The sequence below is a fragment of the Dendropsophus ebraccatus genome, chromosome 14 (assembly GCF_027789765.1).
Source record: "Dendropsophus ebraccatus isolate aDenEbr1 chromosome 14, aDenEbr1.pat, whole genome shotgun sequence".
Lineage (NCBI taxonomy): Eukaryota > Metazoa > Chordata > Amphibia > Anura > Hylidae > Dendropsophus > Dendropsophus ebraccatus.
Window position 1 is genome coordinate 37,475,682 of NC_091467.1, and position 22,182 is coordinate 37,497,863.

The 22,182-nt window shown below is 44.8% G+C and overlaps 2 protein-coding genes across 6 annotated transcripts in view; one reads left to right on the top strand and one right to left on the bottom strand.

Moving 5' to 3' along the window:
• TMEM94 (transmembrane protein 94) overlaps window positions 1-6,133 on the bottom strand; it is a 63,143-nt gene extending 57,010 nt beyond the window's left edge. The window contains exons 1-4 of one of the 4 annotated variants that reach the window (XM_069952912.1): window positions 5,936-6,133; window positions 2,709-2,791; window positions 2,484-2,615; window positions 459-598 (exon numbers count right to left, since the gene is read on the bottom strand). In XM_069952912.1, the coding sequence (XP_069809013.1) occupies window positions 459-598; window positions 2,484-2,615; window positions 2,709-2,732 (296 nt within the window). In that variant the 5' untranslated portion in view covers window positions 2,733-2,791; window positions 5,936-6,133. Of the gene's footprint in view, window positions 1-458; window positions 599-2,483; window positions 2,616-2,708; window positions 2,792-5,925 lie in introns of all 4 variants that reach the window. The other 3 variants (XM_069952913.1, XM_069952910.1, XM_069952911.1) reach the window with 3 other exon arrangements.
• Window positions 6,134-19,820: 13,687 nt separating this feature from the next.
• GRB2 (growth factor receptor bound protein 2) overlaps window positions 19,821-22,182 on the top strand; it is a 49,930-nt gene continuing 47,568 nt past the window's right edge. For both annotated transcript variants that reach the window (XM_069952089.1, XM_069952090.1), the window contains exon 1: window positions 19,821-19,905. The gene's annotated coding sequence lies outside the window, so the exon portion shown is untranslated. The remainder of the gene's footprint in view (window positions 19,906-22,182) is intronic.

Genomic DNA, 22,182 nt, shown 5'->3' on the forward strand with positions numbered 1-22,182 from the left:
TGGTCAATTTCTGTTTAGCCATTTACAGTTTAAAATAAAATCCAATAGTCTCCTATGGACCTCCCTGTGCTGTAAAACAATAACACAATGCACACTTACCTCACCTACTCCCTGGGTGTCGCAACTCTCAGATCTTTTGGTCTCCACTCTTATGCTTTTCTGGCTTCTTGTGATGCTATCCTGCTTCCCAGCTCTGCTCTGTGATTGGCTGAGCAGGGCAGTGGAATGTCATCAGAAGGAGGAAAAAATACCACAGCAGCAGCAACCAAAAGATCTGCAGCGACAGGAGAGCGGGTGAGGTAAGTACAAATTCCTTCAGCTTTGCTGCATTGAAAGGCACAGTTTTTTCGATTCTTTCCTAGAAAGCCCCATAAAATGCAAAGATATTTAAAATATGACCAGTGGATTTCTGTAGCAGAGTACATGGATTAATATGAAGCAATGACAGGCTGGCTCACCTCCCATCTGGCTGGCTGCCATAACAACATAAGAGCAGTAGTGTTGCAATCAACATCAGCGCAGCCCCAGGCCAATGAAAGCAAGACGAGCGGTTACCATGATAAAGGAAGCTCCGTCTCCAGTCCTGCAGTCTCCAGTCCTAAAAAACACAACCTCAAAGTAGTGCAAAGGGCAAATTCTATAAGAAATAAGTTAGCAGGCAGGTCATACGGGGTGAAGGCATATCAGAGCAACAGAAACATGGCCCAGTTTTAAAAAGATGGACATGAAGGATCTACTAAACCGATCTACTGTTGTGATTAAATGAGAACAACACGCAGTAACACAAAGTGGACTAAAAGTAAGATCATTTATTGATGGCAACAGCTCTATAATATGGCAGAGCCTTTCTCAAGTAAGGTGTTTGAGAATGCTTTTATTTCCCAGCATTGCTTTTCTGGGATGTCCAATGAGCTGGGAGAATGTAGCAGTATTATATAGAAATACAAGCTTTCATCTGGAGTTAGAAGGACAGACTCAACTCACCCAAAGTGTAGCCTGCCCTGTGTGTCACACACCAAATGGCAGATCGCCGTGCAATTGAGCTCTCTGCTATGTCATGGGGCTGCCGCCAAGACAAAACAGAGACAGTACAGAACTTGGGACCCAACAAAGGTATCCCTGATGTTCCAGTAAGACGCTGACATTTACTGTGGACACGATTCATGAACATACAGCGCATTCAATACAAGTTTGATGGGTCCTCCTAATTCAATACCGTTTTTAAAAACAAAATGTACAGTTAGATAGAAACTCTCATCTCTTTCTACCCCATACCAAAAGTGTATGAGGACGCTACATGGGAGGCTGTCAGGCCACTCAATATATAAGAACTGAAGGAGGTGTTTCCACCTCTTGACCACAACCACCTGCTGCCACAAGGAGGCGGAGGTACCCCTGATGTCAGGATAGGTGTGAGCCTTGCATCTAGCAGACATTTATAGTGCAGCCTGTGGATATGCCATAAATGTTGAGATAAGAATGCACTATTAAAGAGAACTCCAGTAAAAAGTGAAAAACCAGGGCAATCGAGGGGTGGTAACATAAGAAAGAAGCGATACTTACCTGTCCCCACACCCCTGCAGCATCACAAGCTCGATCTTGGCCTCCACTCTCCTGTTTCTCACAGATTACTGTGTCGTCATATCCCAGCAGGAACTCCCCACTCAGCCTGTCAGTGACTGCAGAGATTTCCCGCCTCAGTCACTGGCAGGCATCTCTAAGCCAGGTCGTGACGTTGCAGGACTGAGAGCTGCAGAAGGCCAGCAGGGGTCCATGAGCGGCAACGCTGCAGGGAGGGGTATGCCTTATTATATTCTTCCCCTACCTGCCCTGGTTTTCACTTTTCACCTCAGTTCTACATTAAAACCATCTATTTCATCCACAAACATGCATAAAATAATGCAGGAACGATGAGTATATAGACAAGTACAGGTAAAAAAATAAATAATAGGCAGCTGAAAATGTTATCCAGGGTATCATTGTTATTATCAATGCATCAATGAGGTTTCACTTATAGGACCAGTTTAAGGGTATGTACACACTGAGTAAATCAGGCAGAATTCCGCCTGTCTCAGTGTGCCATAGCCCGTCTATGGTAGAACATCCGCTCCCCCACTGTCACCGCTCTCAGCTCAAAGAAGTGACAAGTCACTTCTTTAAGCGGAAAGCGGCGGCTGCAGAGGAGCGCGCGCCCTCCCATTGACGGGCTATGACACACTGCGACAGGCTCCATCTGAATTACTCAGTGTGAACATACCCTAAAGATGCATGCAGATGGGACAGAAATACTGCCAGAGTGGCACTGTAGGATTGCAGTTACAGAAAATCTGTTACGTTTGCACAGCATATCCACCCCAGGAGTTGCATTTTAAAACGCATAATGTAATACGCATGCACAGCATAGCCACCCCATATGCTGTCACTCAGGAGATGCAGTCTAAAAATAATAGAGAAACCATTTTAAATGCTTTCTCTATGCATACCGCTTCATGTAACCTCACCCTCCAAAACACTGCCCTGTTCAGCTGATGATCATTCAGCGCAGATGACAGTTGTTCTTGTAAGCGGGACAGAGCCTGGCGAGTGGAGAGTCCCAGACATGGATGAAGACCTTCCTGAAAATAAGCAAACATTGTCCAGTCATTTATCTCAAGCTCAATCTTTATCTCAAACATATAAGAATAAAAGAAAACCCATTAATCCTCTACCTGGATCTTCTCATTTGGCTCCATAGGGCATATCCTTTGAGGGCACACATGTAAAGGTTTTTTGGCTGCCGCCTCCACTGTTCCTAAATACAAGAACTATAACAGTTATAATCCGAAATGCCATCTACTATCTATATGGCCGAGAAGAAATACTAGTTCTATGCTTTAAGTTTTCATATAAACAGCAACACAAATGCCTCTTTGCATAATCCTGGATTTGTTGATGCTAAGCAACAGAGAATAAAGAAAAGCTATTAGCTCCACTGAAATAGACAACCTCCAGGGATGACAGCGCTGCATCACATACGTCTCTACAGAGGAGGATAAGTGACATCAAAGCTAATGGTGAGGGCTGCAAGGGAGAATGTGCCTGTGCACCACTACATATAGGACAAGAGTGGTGCTGTTTCTAGAAGGCGGCTGCCATAGGCTTCTAGTCCTGGATTGCCCATTTAAAGCAGTGTAGTCAACAACATAGTGAGATTCCCGCATTCCTATTTTATTTTAAGTAAACAAAATTTAAAAAAATCCAAAAAACAAAAACAGATTTCTATCTCAAGGGAACATAGGGACATTGGTATTGTGTGGACAATAAAGTGGATGCTGATTTGGACTATTCAATGTGACCTTTGACAGAATATGCAAAGTGTTTTTCAAATTCTATATGGTGGTCTCAGCTTTCACCCACTAATCCAGTTTATAAGGAACAGTCTATTGCTTTGTTTTTATGGTTATGTCAGGAGCTCAAACATGTACAGAAGCTTTGAAGTCACATACATGGATATAAAAACTAAAGGAGCGGACCCTGAACTGCATTATAGGGGTTCTCCATCCATCTACTGTTGCTAATCCTGCAATCTCCATATTTTTATAGGCAGTGAAAAAAAATCATGGAGGGAGGGGGGAGGTAGTTAGATGCACAGGCACCTCTCTCCCTCCCTGCTCGGTGCCCTTCAAATGTATTGATTGAATGCATTTATGAAAATACTTTGGGGGGCAAGGGCCAAAGTAGTGTACATTACATTACTTTACATAGACTTCCATAGACACAATACAGTGCCATAGACTTCTACATATAGTGCCCTCCCTGCTGGACACTCCATAGGAATTACAACTGATCCGTGACATCTCTTTTTTTTTTTACAGAATCTGAACCCTGCCAGATCTACTGAATTAAGGAAAATAGCACTATGTGTGCATTTCCCATAATTAATGTATATTAGAAATTTGTCTAACTTTCCATAAATAATAACATATTAAAAATATGTTTTGGCCGGAGTTGTCCTCTAAGGGCCAGTTCACACGGAGTAAAAGAGGCGGGGTACTGCGGTCGAGTTTTCACTCCCGGAATTCTGCCTCTTTTACTCCGTGTATACTGGCCCTAAAGAGTAAGGCTGGGTCCCCACTACGCTTTTCCTATCCATTTAACGTATATGTTTTATGGAAAAAACGGATGCAATTGTGTGCCATCCGTTTAGATCAGTTTTTCCATTGACTTCCATTATTAAAAAAAAAAACAGATTGAAACGGATGCGTTTTTTTAACGTACTTAAAAATAGGGTTGACTGCGTTTTTCGGTCCGTTAAAAGTAACCAAATAAAAACAAATACGTTGAACAGATTGGAAAAACGTAGTGTGAACCCAGCCTAACAGTCATAAAAAAAAAAAAAAAACATATCAAGAGTTTTTATCCAAGTTTTTATTGACACAGTTATGTCAGTACAGTAGCACGAAGATTTATGCAGTTTCAGAGCTCCTAGCATCATTATGAATGATGATGTCAGGAGCTCTTTACTCTGTTTTGTAGCACACTGTCCATATTTACCGACCATACCGTAGGAATAAGACCTAAGTCAATGTCCAACCCATACAAGAGCCTTGAAACATGACTAGGGAGTAGTGCTAGGGTATGTGCTTGCCCCTGCTTGCATGTCCGCTGGTCCCATAAGCTTCATTCTATGGTTTGCCAGATTTAGCCGTCCACCCGAAAAATTAACCCACTCATTCTTCAGGCGGACAGCGGAATCTAGCAAACCATAGAATGAAGCCAGGGGCGAGCTGGGTGATCCGCCAGGATTCCGTAGTGTGCACATACCCTTAAACGCACCTGTCAAACTGTTCAGGTTCGGTAACATTCTCCGAACCCAAACGCTTGGCATTTCATTCCATGCAACTGCAGAAAACACAAGAGCAGCTTATTGGCTGTATCCATGCTTTCCAGGACTCCCTAGGGCGAAATCCAACAACAAGCGTTTGGGTTCGGAAAATGGCTCAGAACCTGAAAAGTTTGACAGGTGTGTTTAACACTGCTAGGATGAACTGTGTTTTATAAAAAAAAAAATATTTATGGGGAAGGTCTTATTTTTGAAGAAACACAGTATAAGTACAAGAGGCACCCTTCAGTACAACAAAGCACTAGTGCAAAATACTGGCCAATATATGTATATACATGTAAATTAGGTTGGTAAGTACCTAAAGTTGACACCCTTCTGTGTGTTTTACCATATGGTGTACAGCAGGGGTGGGGAACCTTCGGCTCTCCAGCTGTTGCAGAACTACAATTCCCATCATGCCTGGACAGCCAAAGCTTTGGCTTTCCAGACGATTGGACTTGTAGTTTTGCAACAGCTGGAGAGTGAAAGTTTCCCCATCCCTGCTGTACAGTCATGCCCCAATTACACCTCTAATTACCCTATCATTACAGTGATTGATATATCATACCTGGCAGAAACACTCTAATACAGGGCTTCCCCGTCCGTAGCATCCGTAATATATGGGATGTGGGAATAAGCCCTCAGAGGTGCAAGTTGTGGCTGCCCTGACCACCATAACCCATTGCATCTCTACCAATAGTAACACCTGGAGCATAACCCCTTACTTCTAAGCTGAGAACATAAAGGTTTCTGCAGGGGTGCTGCATACCCTGATGTAACCTTTATAGTGTGCACTGTAAACATTAAATATCTGATTCGTGAAGCAATAGCTTAGTCTGCTGCTGGATGCATGAGGTGGAAGCCAATGGGTCACACCACTCCTGGCTCAGTGACAGGTCATACACAATGCCCCATAATAGTAAACTTTGTATGAGAAAATCCGCAGCTACAATCCCAGCAGGAGATCCCTAGCAGCTGTAACATTCTGCGTATTTCCTGTAAGCACACACACACACACACACACACGGCTGCTGCATGAATACAGTCGAGTAAGAGGAACACACCACAGCTTACCAGTCCAGTTACCACTAACTCTGCTATGCCTGGCACCAGCCTCTCCCGGGTTCCAGCTTAGCCGCAAGCCGCCATGTTTCTGTCATCACTAGCCGCGTTCAGTAAAAGATTCACTAGTTGTTCTTCGTGTCCTCAAATCCGGAAGTCATTTTGTTGAAGGGTGGTATTCAACGTAACAGTTATTGGTCTTCAAGAAAATGGCTTCCCCGGCGGTTTCTATAGACATGTAAATGAAGACACCCTGGTGCCTCTGGAATGTGTACGTGTTCTCTCTTGCAATCGAAGGTTAGCAGTGAAAAGTTCGCAGTGAAATATACGGCTGCTTATCTATAGGGGGCGGTGTGCGTTAGCCTATGCTTATAAGGCGGCTGTGGTGTGTGGTGCAGAGCCGGGGAGGAATGTTGGCGTTACTGTCTTCGCCTGATGCGTCTTATGGTTCCTCTAGCACTTTATGTTGGCGCTTGAGACATGAAATTTCCTGATGAAGTCCTATGCTAACCACCTAGAAAAGAAATCAGTAAGGCGCTATTGAAGGGCAGGAACCAAGATGAAAAGGCAGCCCTGTTCTGTTTGCTAAAAAATGTCGCACTTCATTATGTGTATAAGCAGCCGTACACCAGAAGCACCATGGAGCTTGTGGTCTGTAGCCGCACACTTCACATTGGGGTATATGCCACAGAAACACACATCTCACGTCCTATTAGGGCCCTATTCCACGGGACGATTATCGCTCAGATTATTGTTAAATCGTTTGAATCTAAACGATGATCGTGAACGAATATGTGAACGATAATCATAGTTACATAGTTAATACGGTTGAAAAAAGACACATGTCCATCAAGTTCAACCAAGGAGGGGATGGATACAGGGAAGGGGGAGGGGTGATAGGTTCTATACATATGCATTTATATTATTTTGCTCTAAGAACTTGTCTAGGCCGGTTTTGAAGCCCTCTACTGTTTTTGCTGTGACCAGATCCTGTGGTAGACTGTTCCACAGATTCACAGTTCTCATGGTAAAGAAGGCTTGTCGCCTCCGGAGATTGAACCTTTTTTTCTCCAGGCGGAGGCAGTGCCCTCTTGTCCTTTGAGGGAGTTTTACCTGGAACATCTTTTCCCCATATCTCTTGTAGGGGCCATTTATATATTTAAATAAGTTAATCATATCTCCCCTTAAACGTCTCTTCTCCAGACTAAACAAATGTAATTCTTTTAATCTCTCCTCATAACTAAGATGCTCCATTCCCCTTATTAGTTTAGTTGCCCGTCTTTGTACCCTCTCCAGCTCTAGAACATCCTTTTTATGAATCGGGTTCCAAAACTGGACGGCATACTCCAGATGAGGCCGCACCAAAGCTTTATAAAGCGGCAATATTATATCCCTGTCCCGAGAGTCCATGCCTGTTTTAATGCATGACAATATCCTGCTGGCCTTAGAAGCAGCTGACTGACATTGTGTACTGTTCTGTAGTCTATTATCTACAAGTACACCCAGATCCTTCTCCATCAGTGACTCTCCCAGAATCGTCCCGTCAAATAGGGCCCTTAGACTTGGGCAACTGTGACCACTTCTCAGGCTGCATAGCCAGAGATTGTAATCCAGCTCAGTCCAAACAATGCAAAACTTAAAGGGGTTATCTAGCGCTACGAAAACATGGCCACTTTTTCCCCACTCTTGTCTCTAGTTCAGGTATGGTTTGCAATTAGCTCCATTTACTTAAATGGAACTGAGTTTTAAACCCCACCCAATCTGGAGGCAAGAGTGGCGCAAAATTGTCCATGTTTTGGTAGCGCTGGATAAAGGAGAAGTCCGACCAAAATGTTTATTAAAGTATTGTATTGCCCCCCAAAAGTTATACACTTATTATGGGTAATGCACATAAAGTGCTTTTTTTTCCCTGCACTTACTACTGCCTGAAGTTCTTGTAGTCTTGCTAAAATAGTAGTATGTGCATGCAAAAGGACGCTGGTTGACCTCAGGGAGATCAACCAAAACACCGCAGAGACACCATCACGTGTCTCAACGTCAGTGTATTCTAGAACATTGCCCCCTGGGAAATCGAATATGCAAAAGAACACTGCAGAGACACCATCACATGTCTCGACGTCAGTGAACTAGCCAGACCTTCCCTCCGGGAAGGAACAACCAAGCCAAAGCGTTCTCCAGTCAAGGAAACCACCTCAGCAAGGTATCCATCCACAGACAGCTGTTTCAGGGTTTTTGCCCCTCATCAGTGTGGAGTAGGTTTCTGGCTAGTGGGAGCAATGACTAGTATGTGCATGCAAAAGGTGCTGGTTGACCTCAGGGAGATCAACCAAAACACCGCAGAGACACCATCACGTGTCTCAACGTCAGTGTATTCTAGAACATTGCCCCCTGGGAAATCGAATATGCAAAAGAACACTGCAGAGACACCATCACATGTCTCGACGTCAGTGAACTAGCCAGACCTTCCCTCCAGGAAGGAACAACCAAGCCAAAGCGTTCTCCAGTCAAGGAAACCACCTCAGCAAGGTATCCATCCACAGACAGCTGTTTCGGGGTTTTTGCCCCTCATCAGTGTGGAGTAGGTTTCTGGCTAGTGGGAGCAATGACTAGTATGTGCATGCAAAAGGACGCTGGTTGACCTCAGGGAGATCAACCAAAACACCGCAGAGACACCATACTAGTCATTGCTCCCACTAGCCAGAAACCTACTCCACACTGATGAGGGGCAAAAACCCCGAAACAGCTGTCTGTGGATGGATACCTTGCTGAGGTGGTTTCCTTGACTGGAGAACGCTTTGGCATGGTTGTTCCTTCCCGGAGGGAAGGTCTGGCTAGTTCACTGACGTCGAGACATGTGATGGTGTCTCTGCAGTGTTCTTTTGCATATTCGATTTCCCAGGGGGCAATGTTCTAGAATACACTGACGTTGAGACACGTGATGGTGTCTCTGCGGTGTTTTGGTTGATCTCCCTGAGGTCAACCAGCGTCCTTTTGCATGAACATACTAGTCATTGCTCCCACTAGCCAGAAACCTACTCCACACTGATGAGGGGCAAAAACCCCGAAACAGCTGTCTGTGGATGGATACCTTGCTGAGGTGGTTTCCTTGACTGGAGAACGCTTTGGCTTGGTTGTTCCTTCCCGGAGGGAAGGTCTGGCTAGTTCACTGACGTCGAGACATGTGATGGTGTCTCTGCAGTGTTCTTTTGCATATTCGATTTCCCAGGGGGCAATGTTCTAGAATACACTGACGTTGAGACACGTGATGGTGTCTCTGCGGTGTTTTGGTTGATCTCCCTGAGGTCAACCAGCGTCCTTTTGCTTGCTAAAATAGTAAACGTCACAACCCATTGGAACTCCCAGAGCTGTGCGGTAGCTGCTGGAGAAGATGATCGCAGGACTGGGCAGTGGACCCTGCAACTGGAGACTAGAGTGTGTGACCAGCATTATTATCTCCCGGGATAATGCTATCGCCTGTCCATACCCCCCAACTTTTTGGACGGTCAAAGAATGACAATTGTGGTTCACGCTAGGAAAATATTACAGACATTTCTTTTTAATTCAAGGATGTATACACATACACGATCAGCTGCAGATTGATGCATTTGTTAGTTCCATTGATATCTGCAAATCTGCAGCAGATACTGCATGTGTGACTGCATCCTTAGGTCCCATTCACACATCAGTAACCCTGTATGTAATTACGGACCCGCAACTGCGGACAGGATTACAAATGTGTTTCGATAACTGTGCGCATTTGCAGGCATCCCCTGTCATATAAGTGACATGGACGCAGAATGGCTTAATAATTTTTAGCAGCACGGATTATGTCCCCAAACGAAACAGACCCCATGTATGGGGCCTTAGAAATCAATGAGTTTTCATGTTTGAATTGATGTGTGAAAGGGACCATAATGTCACATCTGAATATAACAATTTTTAGGATCCAACTTGCACCACATGATTAAATAATATGCAAGTTTGGGTCTAATATACAATAAGAAGACACTAGACACTTTCTAGAGCAACATAAAGAGTTTATTAACCCCTTAACGACATTGGGCGTAAGTGTACGCCCCCGCAGGGTGGGCTTTAACGCAAACAGGCGTACACTTACGCCCGATGTTTCCCCGATCTCTGTGTGTTTCTCCCCCCCCCCCCGTGCTACTGATCGCTGCTATAGGCTGATCAATACAGATCAGCCGATAGCAGCTTAAGGGTGCGTTCACACCTACAGGATCTGCAGCAGATCTGCAGCAGATTTGATGCAGTGTTCAGTTATTTAAATGAAATCTGCTGCAGAAAATCAGCTGCAGATCCTGTAGGTGTGAACGCACCATAAAGCAGCTTTCCGGGTCATCGGTGACCCCGAAAGCAATGGTGATTGGTGCTGTCCGAGACAGCACCAATCGCCATCAGTGTCTTGGGGAAAGATGGCGCCGATGCCACCCCCACGATCGCCGTGATAGGCCGGCCAGTACCGGCCGCCCGATCACGGCGATCAAACTGTATAAAAACAGTGTCCTTGGGTTCTGCCTAGCTGAGGGGTGCAGAACAGGTGTGTGTGGTGTAGGTGCACCATACTCACCTGATCCCGGCATCCAGAGCGACGATCGGGTTCCGTCGGAAATCTTTGTAGATCTTCGGCTCTTCGGGCTTTGGCGGGCTTCGGAAGTCTAAGGCAGCTTTGCTCTACTGCCCCTTAGTGGCTGATCAGTGAATATTATTCAGTGATCAGTTGCTTTGAGTTAAAAAGATTTTATTTTATTTATTTTTTCCTTTTTGTGCGCCCTAACGCCGGTGAGTGCTGATCAGCATCGCACGTAAGTGCGCCGCTAATCAGCAACTCCTCTTTTTTGGCGTAGGGGCGTTTTTCCCCCCCTATATCCTACCACCACTGTCTGCTGATAAGTGCAGCACATAAGTGCGCCATTTATCAGCAGCTCCTTTCTTGGCGTACGTATATTTTTTCTTACTGAAAAAAAAAAAAACGTAAAAAAAACTCTACATTACACCACACTACATGAAATAAAGTTTTACACTACACCAGTACACATTTACATACCCCATATACTAGTCCCCATATAAAAATGGCCCCCAGGGTGTTTTGGCCGTCGGACGCATACTTTATTATTGCCTCCGACATGGAAACAGCCAGTGAGGATGAATGGGGGGAATCCTTTTTTCATCCATTCATCCTCATCATCCAGTGACGTGTCTGGGGGTAGCGTAGCGTACGCTGCCCCCCAGACATGTCTTTTCCGCCAGTACCGTCCCAACAAGAGATGACGGTATGGCGTGAAATTCTACAAACTCTGTGAGAGTACCTCAGGGTAGACTTACAGATTTAGGGTACGTGCACACTGCGGAATGGCGAAGGATAACCCTTTGTGCATTCCGAAGCTGGCACCCGCCGGTGGACTGATGCAGGCGTGCGTCTCCACCAGTGTCACAGGCTCCATCCTATGCACGTGCGGATTCCATCGTCTGTCCAAAGAATGAACACATTCTTTCTTTGGACAGAGGGCGGAATCCGCCCGTGCATAGAATGGAGTGTGACACAAGTGAAGACGCGCGTCCGTCGTCGGGTGCCAGCTGTGGAATGCACAAAGGGTTATCCTTCACCATTCCGCAGTGTGCACGTACCCTAAGGCTGGGTTCACACTATGTATATTTGAGGCTGTATTTGTGAGGCTGTATAGCAACCAAAACAAGGAGTGGATTGAAAACACAGAAAGGCTATGTTCACATAATGTTGTAATTGAGTGGATGGCCGTCATTTAATGGCAAATATTTGCTGTTATTTTAAAACAACGGCTGTTATATTGAAATAATGGAAGTTATTTACCGTTATATGGCGGCCATCCACTCAATTTCAACATTGTGTGAACAGAGCCTTTCTGTGTTTTCAATCCACTCCTGGTTTTGGTTGCTATGAGGACCTGACTTGAGGACCAAATACTGCCTGAAGTATACAGTGTGTGAACCCAGCCTTACAGTGTATGAAGGAAGGGACACCCGAATCCAGCCCCCTGATGCCCCCAGATGCCCCCCCCCCCATCCTCGGAGTTAGTGGGAAGATATTTCAGCAACTGATCTTCCCACTGCTGAATAAAGGTTACCACCTGTATGGGGATAACTTTTACCAACACCCCCTTTTACGGTCCCTCACTGCCCGAGCTACTGTAGCTTGCGGCACGATACGAACATATCAGAAGCAGTAATAAAGCCCTAATATTGAGCAGCCATGGAGCGGACCCAGCGCTTCTGAATATGAAGGACCCCGTATCACACCAGGGCAACATTTTCGAGGTGACCTCCCCCAAACTGGAAAACAGAGACCCCAGAAGAAGTGCAGAGTGTGGCGTAACAGGGGGATCAGGAAGGACACCATTTTCCAGTGTGACGCCTGTCCTGATCACCCCGGCCTCTGCATACTGGATCGCTTCAACGCGCACCACACGTCATTGGGGTTCTACATTTTCTAAATTCTTTCCCTTATTCCTATTTCAGGGGTCTCGTTGATCCAGAGATTATTCTGATTGCCATTATGGAGTAAGGAAGGAATTTTTTCCCTGGGATGAGGCTACTGTCGTCTGCCTCACGGAGGTTTTTTTGCCTTCCTCTGGATCAACACAGGTTGAATTTGATGGACACCTGTCATTTTCAACCTTATAAACTAATAATTGGCCTAATACCCCCAAATAAATGAGAATTGTCCTTTTTCCCCAGCTAAATAGGTATGGCCGCCATTCCCATTAGAGGATTCCATGATGGAATTACAAAGCTTCTGTGCGGCCAGGACAGTAGAAACCCCCCACAAGTGACCCCATTCTGGAAACTACAGCCCATAAGGAATCTAACAAGGGGGGCAGCGGGGATACGGCCCCCTGGAGACGGGCACATTTGTGCTGTGAAAATAAAAAAAAATGGCATTTTTTATTTTCACGGCACATGTTCTACATATGTGCCCATCAGCAGTGGGGTCCATATACCCACTGCACCCCTTGTTAGATTCCTTGAGGGGTGTAGTTTCCAGAATGGGGTCACTTGTGGGGGGTTTCTACTGTCCTGGCAGCACAGGAGCTTTGTAATTGTGACATGGCCTCCATCCTCCATTCCAGCCTCTAAATGGCGCTCTGTCCCTTTGGTGGCTTGCCCTGTGCCCATATGGCACATTATGTCCACATGTAAGGTATTTTCATACTCAAAGGAAATTACCCTACACGTTTTGAATTCATTTTATTTTTTAACCCCTTGTGGAAATGGAAAAAAATCAAGGCTGGACCAACATTTAGCGTAAAAAATGTTTAATTTGTACACTAAATCATTGATCTTGTCTTGATTTTTTTCATTTTCACAAGGGGTTAAAAGATAAAAAAAAAACACTAAATGTGTAGAGCAATTTCCCCTGAGTACAGAAATACCCCACATGTGGACATAAAGCACCAGGTGGGTGCAGGGTAAGCCTCCAAAGGGAACGAGCGCCATTTGGTTTTTGGAGGCTGGATTTGGCTGGAATGGATTTCGAGGGCCTTGTTGCATTTGAAAGGCCTTTGTGTTGCCAAGACAGTGGAACCCCCCACAAGTGACCCCATTATGGAAACTACACCCCTCAAGGAATGTAACAAGGGGTGTAGTGAGCATATGGACCCTACTGGTGACAGGCACAAATGTGGAACAATGTGGCGTGAAAATGAAATATTAAATTTTTTACACTATAATGTTGGTTTAGCCTCAAATTTTTCATTTTCACAAGGGGTTAAAAGAGAAAAAAACACACAAAATGTGTAGAGCAATTCTCCCCGAGTCCGTAAATACCCCACATGTGGGCACAGGGCAAGCCTCCGAAGGGAAGGAGCGCCATTTGGATTTTGGAGTCTGGATTTAGCCAGAATGGATGATGAACGCCATGTCGCATTTACAGAGCCCTCGTGCTGCCAAGACAGTGAAAATCCCCCACAAGTGACCGCATTCTGGAAACTACACCCCTCAAGGAATCCAACAAGGGGTGCAATGAGGATATGGACCCCTTGATGACGAGCACATTTGTACCGTGAATGTGAAAAAATGAAAATTTTCCCTTTCACATCACATTGTTCCACATTTGTGCCCGTCACCAGTGGGGTGCATATTCTCACTGAACCCCTTATTAGATTCCTTGAGGGGTGTAATTTCCAGAATGGGGTCATTTGTGGGGGGTTTCCAGTGTTTTGGCAACACGAGGGCTCTGTAAATGCAACATGGCCCTTGAAATCCATTCCAGTGAAATCCAGCTTCCAAAAGCCAATTGGGGCTCCTTCCCTTTGGAGGCTCGTCCTGCGCCCGCTTGGCACTTTATAGTATACGAAAAAGGAAAAGATCCAGAAAAACAAGGTCTGCACCTCCACAATATAGTAAATATTCTTTATTTAAATCAACTCCAAAAAAAAGAAAAAGAAAAAAAAAAGGACACAAGATTAAAAACCTTAAAAACACACAAATGGTCCTAACACTGGCCCCAATAAGGCACAGTGAGAAACTGGTCCACCCCACAAGATAATACAGAGACAGCAATGAAATATAATGAGCAATAATAATTATGATATAGTGCAAAGAGAATAATATGTATGTAAACTATTTGACCCTATAATTAAGTGCCACAAAGTGCAAGTGCATGTGAAAAGAATACAACAAATCGATATCCTAAAAGAAGGAAGAAATAAATATACAAAAAAGTGAAAAAACACCAATAAAAAGTATAAATAAATAAATAATATATACAATAACAATTGCTGTCTCACGGGTGGATCAGGTTAGATATTGAGTGGGATATCCATGTTTTGTGCGCCACTTTGTTACTTTGATTAAGATGTCTATTTAGTATATACTATATTTAGTACCATTAAGACATGAGATAAGTACCCCTGATGAAGTCCACGTGACGGAACGTGTGAAGAGGGTTAATCTACCTGATCCACCGTGAGACAGCAATTGTTATTGTATATATTATTTATTTATTTATACTTTTTATTGGTGTTTTTTCACTTTTTTGTATATTTATTTCTTCCTTCTTTTAGGATATCGATTTGTTGTATTCTTTTCACATGCACTTGCACTTTGTGGCACTTAATTATAGGGTCAGATAGTTTACATACATATTATTCTCTTTGCACTATATCATAATTATTATTGCTCATTATATTTCATTGCTGTCTCTGTATTATCATGTGGGGTGGACCAGTTTCTCACTGTGCCTTATTGGGGCCAGTGTTAGGACCATTTGTGTGTTTTTAAGGTTTTTAATCTTGTGTCCTTTTTTTTTTTTTTTTTTTTGGAGTTGATTTAAATAAAGAATATTTACTATATTGTGGAGGTGCAGACCTTGTTTTTCTGGATCTTTTCCTTTTTCGTATACTATGGTAGTCTTTGGGTCTGGATAGGACTAGCACTCCGGCATTATTGGATGTGGTGCCCGCCTTATATGTGTAACGCTTGGCACTTTATGTCTACATTTTTTTCTTTTATCCCCTTGTGTAAAAATGAAAAATGAAGGCTAGAACAACGTTTTAGTGTAAAAATTTTATTTTTCCTTTTTACACCACATTGTTCTGAAAATCTGTGAAGCACCTGTGGGGTCCAAATGCTCACCGCACCCCTTGTTACATTCCTTAAGGAGTGTAGTTTTCTAAATGGTGTCCCTTTAGGGGAGTTTTTTATGTTTTGGCACCCCAGAGCCTCTGCCAACCTGAAGTGGTACAGTCAAAAATGACCAAATATAACGGAGGCATTGAAATTCACTAGGTGCTCCAATATATCTGAGGCTTGTGGTTGTGTCAAATAGCGCAATAGGGCCACATATGGGGTATTTCTATAAACGAAGGCAATCAATGTTGGGGTGCATTTCTCTGGTCATAGGTTTACAATTATGAAAAATATTGGATTACAATAAAATCTCTGCACAGAAAATAAAAATTTTCAAATTTCTTACACACTTAGCTTTTATTTCTGTGACTTCCCTAAAGTGTTAAAAAACTTTCAGGATGTGCTTTTGCAGAGTTTTGGGGGTGCAGTTTCTGAAATGGGGTGCTTTGTGGGGCTTTCTAACATACAGTCCCCTAAAATACACTTGACCTGAACCAGGTCCCTAAAAATATCTGATTTTAAAATTTTACTGAAAATTTGGACAATTGCTGCTAATGTTTTAAGCTTTCTATTGTCTTAAAAAAAGAAAGATAGTTTAATAAATGCTGCCAACATAAAGTAGACATGTTGCTAATGCTATTTAATATATAATTTATGTGGCATAACCATTTTCTGTATAAGCAGAAAAGTTCCAAAGTTGGAAAAATGCATTTTTTCACGTTATTTTGGTTTTTTCATAAAGATTTGTTATAAGTATCGACTCCAATTTACCAGAAATGTAAAGTACCATATGTCACAAGAAAACAATCTCAGAAACAGCCGGATAGGTAAAAGAATTCCCAAGTTATTTATGAATAAAGTAAAACAGGTCATATTCATAAAATTTGTCTCTGTCCTTAAGGCCATTTCAGGCTCTGTCCTTAAGGGGTTAAAGGGGTAGTGCAAGGTTAAGCATTTATTCACTAAATGACACACATTACAAAGTTATACAACTTTGTAATGTGTGTTATTTAAGTGAATACCCCCCTTCCCCATGTTTCCCCCCACCCACACTAGACCTGGAAGTGTGGTGCATTATACCTATGTATTCGCTGTCGACCCCAGCCATCATCTTGGGATGATCACGTCATCTCCAGGAGGTCAGCCGGACTGCTCCAGCCCTCCCTCATGCCTGCCTCCCTCCAGCGCTTTATCATCTGCTTAGCCGTGATTGGCTGAGCATAGTTGACTACTTCCGGGCCTAGTGTGGGTAGGGGAGAACATGGGGAAGGGGGGCATTCACTTGAATAACACACATTACAAAGTTGTATAACTTTGTAATGTGTGTTATTTAGTGAATAGCTGCTTAACATCACACTACCCCTTTAATGTCAATCTAATTTGTAGGTCAAAAAGAGGGACAGAGGGACTTGGCTCTAAAAGAGGGACACTTGGGAGGTATCCCTGTCTCATGGCTGGGCAGGGTTCCCCTCTGCCTTGGGGGAGTCTTAATGTCCCTCCAGCTGTCTACTCTTAGTCCTGGCTCTGTCCCCTCCTGTTCTCTCCGACGCCGCTGGAGCTGCACTACAGACACGCGTAATAAAGCCAGCCTGGGCTGGGGATCAGAGCACTCCCCCACTGGGACTCCACTTCTCACATCCCCCTGCTAGTACTCTGCTCAATCCCCAGCCCAGGAGGGGACAGAGACAGCTAGGCGGCATGAGAATTGGGGAGGCTGTGGTGTTTTTATTGCTGGGGCAGCTAGAACAAGGGACACGGGGTGCCAGTGGGACACTGAGCATCCCCCAGGGCAGAGGGGCCCGCCGTGAGAGGGGCGATAGTATTATTTCGGGGGATAGGGATAAAGGCACCACAACTGTGCCAGGGGCAGCTGCTGGGCACACAGATCCCCTGGTCCCACACTCTAGTCCTCACTTGCAGGGTCCAGTACCCAGTCCTGCCATCATCCTCTCCAGCAGCCACCACACAGCTCTGGGAGTTCCAGCGGGTTGTAACGTCACTATTTTAGCAAGACTACAAGACTTCAGGCAATAGTAAGTGCAGGGAAAAATTATTGGGGAGAATCTATCAAGAGCAGAGTATTTAGTAATGTTCTGCCCCTCTCACCCACATCTGATTTAATAATAGGTGCACACGGGCATCTCTAAGGCTACCCATGGGGTGGCTTCAGAAATCTACACCACTCTAAGCTGGTGACAATAGGTAATTTTCTGATACATAGTTAATAAGATTGAAAAAAACAAGAGTCTGTCAAGTTCAACCTTTACCCCTACTGTGCTGACACAGAGGAAGGCAAAACCCTCATGAGGCAGCTACCAATTGCCCCAACACAGAGAAAATTTTGTGCCGAATTCTGACAGAATTCAGAATAAATTCCTGGATCAACGTTCTCCAAATTCTTCAAACTTTGGCGCCTAGATTTGTTTCTAACACTAGTCAAATACTGGAACATGTTATTTTTTTTTTAATCTTTTTTTTTCTATTTTTAAAATGTTATTTGTAGTCACTACTGAGACCTTCTGTGATCCTGAGATACAACCACACAGAGGAAGCAGCAGTGCGCCAAAGATCGTAGCAGGGAGACCCATAGCAATTAATGCATTTTGACATCTCTGATGACAAATTAAAAGTTATTACAAATGACATTAACACTTTAGGTTACCAATATCTTTTGGCACTTACCTGCTTTGCTGACATCTCTGGCCTAGACAAGAACTGTCCAGAGCAGGAGAGGTTTTCTATAGGGATTCCCATAGAAAACCTCTCCTTCTCTGGGCAGTTCCTGTCTTGGCCAGAGATGTCAGCAGAGAGCACTGTGTCAGACTGAAAAGAAATCAACATTTTCTGCATGACGTACATCAGCTAATAAGTGTGGGAAGACTTGCGATGTTTTTAATATAAGTAAATTACAAATCTATATAACTCTCTGACAATAGTTGAATTGAAAGAAAAAGATTTTCGCTGGTGATATGTCATTTTCTGTGCTGGTATTCAGCTTCATTTCTGTGTTTAGCGACAAAAACAACACATTGAACACGTCAAATAGCTGTGCATCACTGGGAGCAGAAAGATGGCAAACCTGATTGTGGAAATTTTTCTTCATCTTTGATATTCTACATGACCACCTACTCATTGGTAAAACTTGCCACTTGTTTTCAGCAGCTGCTCCCCAGCGATGAAACCTTCATGAGCTGGAGTATTGCTGTCCATGAAGATAAAATTAGGCCTGTGTTGTTCATGTAGAGGCACAACGACTGGATTAATGATGTTCTTCAAATATGTGCTTGTACTGTACAATTCACAAAGTGTAGGGCAGTTCTGTATTGACTAGACACACCTGCCCACTGCCCACACCATAATCAAAGGCTCGTCTGGTGACAACAGTGGCTGATGCATTGCACTCGCCTTAACATCTCCATTCTTATCTTCATGGACGACAATGCTCTAGCTCATTGCCGAAACACTATTGTTTCTTTTATGTAAACGCCCTCCTTTCATTATATCACAGTGGTGTGAGCTTTTTACAATTGCCCTAATTTTTACCTGTAAGCCAGGTATCCCGTGCTTGTAATCCAAATCCAAATCCACTCTTAAACCAAAGCAAAATTTCCCATAAGAAATCATAGAAATGCAGACAATTGGTTCCCCACCCCAAAAATAATGAGGTGAGGGAGACTTCCTCGGTCAGAGTACAGTGCTGTAGACCCCGCTATGCAGACCATGCCCCTCCTTCACTCCCGCTCCCACCGAGTACAGGGAGCTCTTAAACCATAGCAATGTTCTTAAACCAAGTCACAATTTTGAAAAACTGTGAGCTCTTAAACCAAGGTACCACTGTATATACATATATATATATATATATATATATATATATATATATATATATATATATATATATATATATATATTATAAAAGGTGTCACTTGTTTATAAGAACTGCGGCAATAGCTAGTAATGCTCTTTATTTCCAGTAATGAACAGGCTCCAGGATCCTCCAAGCAGACACTCCTCTCTGTTCTCTAGTAAGTTCTACATGAATGGAGTTTCTCTAGGTAAATGCTACATTCATTACATTCCAGCAACTCCACTTCCCTACTGAACTTTCTAGAAGGGAGCTACTGTAAGGAGGACCTACTAGAAGCAACTGTACTGTAGACTTAGAAGTGCCCACAACAAAGATGGCTCTCTTTTTGCTCATGCGTCCTTACGTCAGGCTTCTTCTTTATGGCGTGATGACGTAGGGCGCTCTACGCCCGCGGGATCTGACGCGGCCCCGGAAGTCTCGCGGGAGGATCTGCCCCAGGGAGGAGCGGAAGCGGCCAGAAAGGGAGAGGAGAGAGGCGGCTCCGCAGAGAACGGTGAGCCCGGTGGATGGCAGATTTTAGCCGTTGTGTGTTGGGGGTTTGGTGTTCTCTGGGATAGAAGGATGAGAGTTGGATAGACTGATGACGTGCTGCGGGGCAGGGAGAAGTAAGCACTCGGCTGAGTACTGGGTGTCATCCTGGTTCTGGGAACATCTGCTGGGTGGAGTAACATGGGGTGGGCTGTGTGGAGGCTCCATTTGATGGCTTCACTGGGGGATTCTGACAGTACGTTCAGGCTGCTGGCGCTGCGTGACTCAAGTGCGGCGGGATAGAATGGGCTGAGGACCGGGCAGCGCAGGAGCCTGGGGCCCTCACCTGGGTGGTGGTGCTGTGCTGGGGGCACCACCACCACTGGCCCCAATATAATCACACCTTGTGTATGCTGAGCTCTACCATGGGAACAAGAACAAGAGCCATGGATTATATCTGTGTAGTATACCCAGGAGGACTCACTATGTGGGCAGTATACCCAAGAGGGCTCGCTATGTGGGCAGTATACCCAGGAAGGCTCGCTATGTGGGCAGTATACCCAGGAGGGCTCGCTATGTGGGCAGTATACCCAGGAGGACTCACTATGTGGGCAGTATACCCAAGAGGGCTCGCTATGTGGGCAGTATACCCAGGAGGGCTCGCTATGTGGGCAGTATACCCAGGATGGCTCGCTATGTGGGCAGTATACCCAGGAGGGCTCGCTATGTGGGCAGTATACCCAGGAGGACTCACTATGTGGGCAGTATACCCAAGAGGGCTTGCTATGTGGGCAGTATACCCAGGAAGGCTCGCTATGTGGGCAGTATACCCAGGAGGGCTCACTATGTGGGCAGTATACCCAAGAGGGCTCGCTATGTGGGCAGTATACCCAGGATGGCTCGCTATGTGGGCAGTATACCCAGGAGGGCTCGCTATGTGGGCAGTATACCCAGGAGGGCTCGCTATGTGGGCAGTATACCCAGGAGGGCTCGCTATGTGGGCAGTATACCCAGGAGGGCTCGCTATGTGGGCAGTATACCCAGGAGGGCTCGCTATGTGGGCAGTATACCCAGGAGGGCTCGCTATGTGGGCAGTATACCCAGGAGGGCTCGCTATGTGGGCAGTATACCCAGGAGGGCTCGCTATGTGGGCAGTATACCCAGGAGGGCTCGCTATGTGGGCAGTATACCCAGGAGGGCTCGCTATGTGGGCAGTATACCCAGGAGGGCTCGCTATGTGGGCAGTATACCCAGGAGGGCTCGCTATGTGGGCAGTATACCCAGGAGGGCTCGCTATGTGGGCAGTATACCCAGGAGGGCTCGCTATGTGGGCAGTATACCCAGGAGGGCTCGCTATGTGGGCAGTATACCCAGGAGGGCTCGCTATGTGGGCAGTATACCCAGGAGGGCTCGCTATGTGGGCAGTATACCCAGGAGGGCTCGCTATGTGGGCAGTATACCCAGGAGGGCTCGCTATGTGGGCAGTATACACATCAGGGACCTGCTATGTTGGTGGTATACACAGCAGGATTAGGGTATCAGGCACTGCCAGTTGTGATAGCTTCTGTATCAGATGAGGTCTGAGGGTTCTAGTTCCTATCCATTCACCGGTGCCATACATGCTGCCTTTCTCACTATGGTGGCTCATTGTTGTGAACTTTCAGACCCTCAGCCTGATTTTATGAAGCATTAAGTTTTTCTAATGCTGGATAACCCCTTTAATGCTTTATAAAATCAGACACCATCTGCAAATAGTCTCACCAAGCACTAGTGGGAGGGTGCCATTGATTTCACTGTAAGAGAAGCAACAGGGTAGTATGGAGTACTCTACATAATATATCTGCTTCTTCTTTGTTAGGTAGGGGTTATTGATCAATCTAGTTAAACCCCTAATTGAATCTTCGGATGGGTCTCTTTTGCATATAAGATACATGGAGTTCCCCATTCAGGCAACTAGTGTGATAGCTGCAGCTCTAGATCATGTGGAAATTGCCAAGTGACATGCTCTCAGAAAAGAGGAAGGAAGATGGCAGCAGTGGGGTTACTGGGGTTGTGCTGTAGACAACATACTGGAAGTTGAATTTGCTTATATGAGGTCACTGGAGCTTTTTCATGGTGGTAAGCCAGCAAGAGCACCGATGCTTTGTTACTGGTATGACAAGTCTAGTAGATGTGTGTATTGGCTGCAGCTAGTTCTTCTGGCTCGACTATTAATAAGCAGTCCCAGTTTGGGGTTAACATGCATCTTTAGTTTAATGTGGCAAAGTTAAATGAGTAGTGTTCAGCAAACCTGTCAAAATGT